This window comes from Otolemur garnettii, unplaced genomic scaffold, assembly GCF_000181295.1.
Source record: "Otolemur garnettii isolate 467f Iridium unplaced genomic scaffold, OtoGar3 scaffold00115, whole genome shotgun sequence".
In the NCBI taxonomy this organism is placed as follows: Eukaryota; Metazoa; Chordata; class Mammalia; order Primates; family Galagidae; genus Otolemur; species Otolemur garnettii.
Window position 1 is genome coordinate 1053236 of NW_003852510.1, and position 4381 is coordinate 1057616.

Below are 4381 nucleotides of genomic sequence, written 5' to 3' on the forward strand. Positions count from 1 at the left end.
CAGAGAGCCTAAAAGTCAAAAGCTTTTGGCTCCCTGAAGCTCACAGCATCCTGTTTCTTCATGCTTTTTAGTCCCTGACATTTACCTGATATAGGCCAAATGTCCAGCAAAGCCTAGCTGGGGAGAGTGGCTGTGCTTACCCTGGAAGGGCCTACTGACCTCCACTATGGGCCTCCACATCTGTGTTGCAGGGCCTGCCCCAGGGCTGCGCCAACCATGCTCGGTGCTGCCCCTGCATCTAGCCCTCCACAGGCAGTGGCTGACTCCCTGCTCTTTCTCCCCATAAGTTCCTTGGGGGTCAGGGACCATGTCTTCCCTTCGTTTTTGTGGCCAATGTGATTTGCACATTTTCTGGCACAAGTTAGGCACCCAATAAAGTTGTTTTATGATTAATGAATGAATCACTCAATCATTATGAGATGCTTCTCAAGCTGCAGGATTCTCACTTCCTACCAGTACTGTCAGGCATAGTCTTAGGGCCCCGGACTCTCCTAGCCACTCAATTCTGGGTCTGGCCTGAGAAACAAAATCATGTCACATGCTCTCCCATCTCCACATACTGGTTCTTACAGCTTCTCTAAAAGACAGGGCAGGGGAGGGAGCCCCTCATTTCAAAAATAAGGAGACTGAGGCTCCAAGAGGGTAAGTAATGACTGAGCTGGGACCTGCTGACCTGTCACACCTGGTCTAGCACACAGGAGCCTCTTGGATACAGGGAACCCAACTGGCCTTGACAACATGGAGGCCCAGATTCCAAAAGGCATTGTCAGGGGGGAGAGCTGCTCACTCTGTCCTCCCAGGAGGGGAGGGACGCAGGGGCCCACAGTGCCATCAGGAGCCTGGCAGGACTTGCAGGGGTGGAATGCATGGGGCCAGAGTGGTAGGCTAAGCTGGCACAAAGGGGGAAATGGACAACTGGACCCCAGAGAGGTATCTGAGTAGAAGCTGCCTGGGAATGTTTCCTCAATAGGGAAGAGTGGGCATGAGCTTAAGGCCACCCCTAGAGAGGTGGGTGCTCTAGCTGGAGGGAAGACTGCACTGGCCCTCCTGCAGGGTAGGGCCAAGGAAGGATTGTACCCTTTTGATCAGAAAGTGCTTTAGGGGCAGCGCCTGTGGCTCAGAGGAGTAGGGTGCTGGCCCCATATGCTGGAGGTGGTGGGTTCAAACCCAACCCTGGCCAAAAAAAAAAAGAAAGTGCTTCAGAAGTGTCCAGCAGGCCAGGGCATATCGGTCCTTCAGACACACATGTGTGCATACACGCCTGCTGGAGGGAGAGGAACTGGACGTTTTCCTGAACATAATAGCAAACTGTCACTCATCTCAAAACAGCTGACCCAGGCAAACAGAAAGCAGGTGAGAGGGAAACCTCCCTGCCGCAAAGCAGAGAGCCAGACACCCTCCTGCACATTCCCAGGCACCAAAGTTAGGCTGGCTAGGCTCAGGCACAGGGAGGGCGGCCAAGAAGGGTAACAGGGGAAGGGCTGGAAAAGTCTCTGGCTTGTGGGTCCCATTTCCTGGGCAGCAGAGGAGGGGAGCTGCATATAAGGGAATCCAGTATCTAGTTCCTTTCTATCACTGGCTGCTGTGGACACTGAGCACAGCACTGACTTCATCTCCTGAGCATTCTTCCTCAACAGGGTGGCCTGACCTATCTCTCAGGACTAATGGGGACGCTAGATGAGAGTGCTGGGCAAATGAAAAAGGCAGAGCTCATGTGGGGCTGGTCATGGGCCTTAGACATCACTGTACCTAGGTCTCAGTTTCCCCAGTTGGCCAGCAGTCAAGAAATACTTTTTTTTTTTAGAGACAAGTTCTTGCTCTGTTGCCCAGGCTGGAGTGTAGTGAGTGGCATGATCCCACCTCACTTCAACCTCAAACTCCCAGGCTCTGAGTAGCTGGGACTACAGGTGTGTACCACCATGCTCCGCTAATTTTTCTTTCTTTCTTTCTTTTTTTTTTTTTTTTGCATTTTTTGGCCGGGGCTGGGTTTGAACCCGCCACCTCTGGCATATGGGACCAGCACCCTACTCCTTTGAGCCACAGGCACTGCCAATTTTTCTTTTTTTTTAGTAGAAACAGGGTCTTGCTGTGTTTCCCAGGCTAGTCTCATACTCCTGAGCTCAAGTGATCCTCCCCCCTCAGCCTACCAAAGTCCTAGGATTATGGGCGTAAACCACTGTATCATTCCAAGAAACAGTTATTGGGCATCTACTATGTGTCGGGTTAAGAATGTGGGCCTAGGAACCACACTGACCTGGATTTGAATTCCAGCTCTATCCCTTCCCAAATGTGTGATCTGACATACAGTATATTCAGCAAGCCTTAGTTTACTCATTTTTAAAATGGGTATATTACTAAGGCCTATATCACTAGGTGGCCAGGGCGATTAGATAAGATGATCTATTTAAAACTCCCAGTACAATCTCTTGGTAAAAGCTGCCACTTCTTTGCACTATGGTGGTTGTCACGGGCTAGAGATACAGCAGGGACTGGCAAACAGTCCCTGCCTTCATGGAACTCAAGGCCTGGCAGGTGTATTGTTTGTATCGTTTAATACAAACACTTACCTGAAGAAGTACTGACCTCCCGCTGGAGGGCTTGTTTGAGCCTGTATGTCTAAACCTGGGGCTCTTGCCAGGGTCTGCCACCCCCACGGCATGCTCCCCGGGCTGCAGACCACCTGTGCCCAGGGCAAGAAGGCTTACCTGCTTGCCTTCTCTTGGGTTGCACATCTGCAGTATCACCGGGGACCCCGGGGAGGACATTAAGGTGGACGTGGCAGCCAGGCACTTCCCCTGCTGCTGAATGAGATGGTCACTGAACAGCCACGCCTGCCACACAGGGACCAGAAAGACCAGGTCAAAAAGGACAGCAATGAATGGATAGACAAGTAGATGGTGACAGAGCAAATATACTATATATGTTTGTAGAATTTTCTACAAATAATTATAGAAGCTAGGGTGCGTGTATGGGTATTCACTATACATCACTTTTAATTTCCTACATGTCTGAAACTTTTCATCATAAAATGTTGGGGTGAGAGAGCTTAGCTAGAGCTGGCCAGAGGGCAGTCAAGGATGTACCAAGGGACACTGGGGGAAGAGGAGAACAATAGGACACAGGACATGGGCAGCCGGGAGCTGGTCCATACTGGAGTCTCCATGACCTGCTCTAGGCCAGGTGTCTGGGTAACACGCCTGTCCTGCACCTTTGTGCACACAGATGTCACAGATACCCTGCCATCCGTCATACCAGCTGACCACAGCTGTGTCTCCCAGACTGGGAGCTGCCTGGGCAGCATTCCTCCTTCCGCAAGGAGAAAGCAAGTGATGGACAGAAGTTTCCTGTGAGATAGGCTGGAAAGGGGGTGACAGTGTGGCAGGAACAAAGCATTAGGGGCCCTGGGAAAGTGGGTTTGTGGTGGGTATAGACAGAGGACAAGGGTGAGCAGAGGGACTGTCCCCTCTCCCACACAGTGTCCCCCACTCTTGCCCTCTCCCAGTCCTGACCCAAACCCCTCAGCAGTTTACCTGGGCTGGCTGGGGATTCTTGGCAGACCCTCTGCAGATCCCCATTCCAAGCAGGAAGTCACCAGCTGTGTTCTGGCCCTGGGATTCCAAGCAATTAACCCCCTGCTTAATGATGCCAGGGAGCACTTCCTTCACAGGGACCCTGGGAGAGAAGACAGTGGTCAAGCTTGTCCTCTGCCCTCTCCGGGCTTAACCATGTCCTCTGCCCGACAGCAGCACCCATCAGCTTTAGGAGCACCAAGGTCTCCCTGGGAGCAGCTGGGAGGATGAGGAGTGGCCTCTGGGAAGGCTAAGTCCTGGCCTTCAGGCACCCTTCCAAGCAGCTCTGGGAGCCCCAGGAATCATCCTGGAGGCTAAGCGTGAGACATGGAGAACCCTGGGGGAAGAGAGCTCAGGCCAGAAACACGGGGGTCCTCAGTTCAGAGAGAGGAGAGGCTGGGGCGCAAACATGGGCTCACTAACCACTTTCGTAATGACAGGGAAGGGGTCATTTGAACCAGCAAATTTAAATACACAAATATGAAAATGTTTAATTTCACTAATGATTAAAGAACTACACTGTTTACCATATTTGTATATGGGCACATGTATATACATATGTTTTTCCTCAAGGACAATGCCCAGCATTGGCAATAGCTATGGGATTAAATCGTCTCATGCTCTACTGAGTGTGACATAGTAAGACTGCATCTCAAAAAAACAACAAAAAAAGAAAAACTGGGCTTGGCGCCTATAGCTCAACCGGCTAAGGCGCCAGCCACGTACACCTAAGGTGGGAGGTTCGAATCCCCAGCCCAGAACTGCCAAAACAACAATGACGGCTGCAACCAAAAAATAGCCGGGCGTTGTGG

The 4381-nt window shown here is 51.5% G+C and overlaps 1 protein-coding gene across 1 annotated transcript in view; it reads right to left on the reverse strand.

The window, feature by feature from the left end:
• GALNT16 (polypeptide N-acetylgalactosaminyltransferase 16) overlaps positions 1-4381 on the reverse strand; it is a 95851-nt gene that overhangs the window by 4269 nt on the left and 87201 nt on the right. The window contains exons 13-14 of the mRNA XM_003797365.3: positions 3531-3672; positions 2706-2831 (exon numbers count right to left, since the gene is read on the reverse strand). Of these exons, the coding sequence (XP_003797413.1) occupies positions 2706-2831; positions 3531-3672 (268 nt within the window). The remainder of the gene's footprint in view (positions 1-2705; positions 2832-3530; positions 3673-4381) is intronic.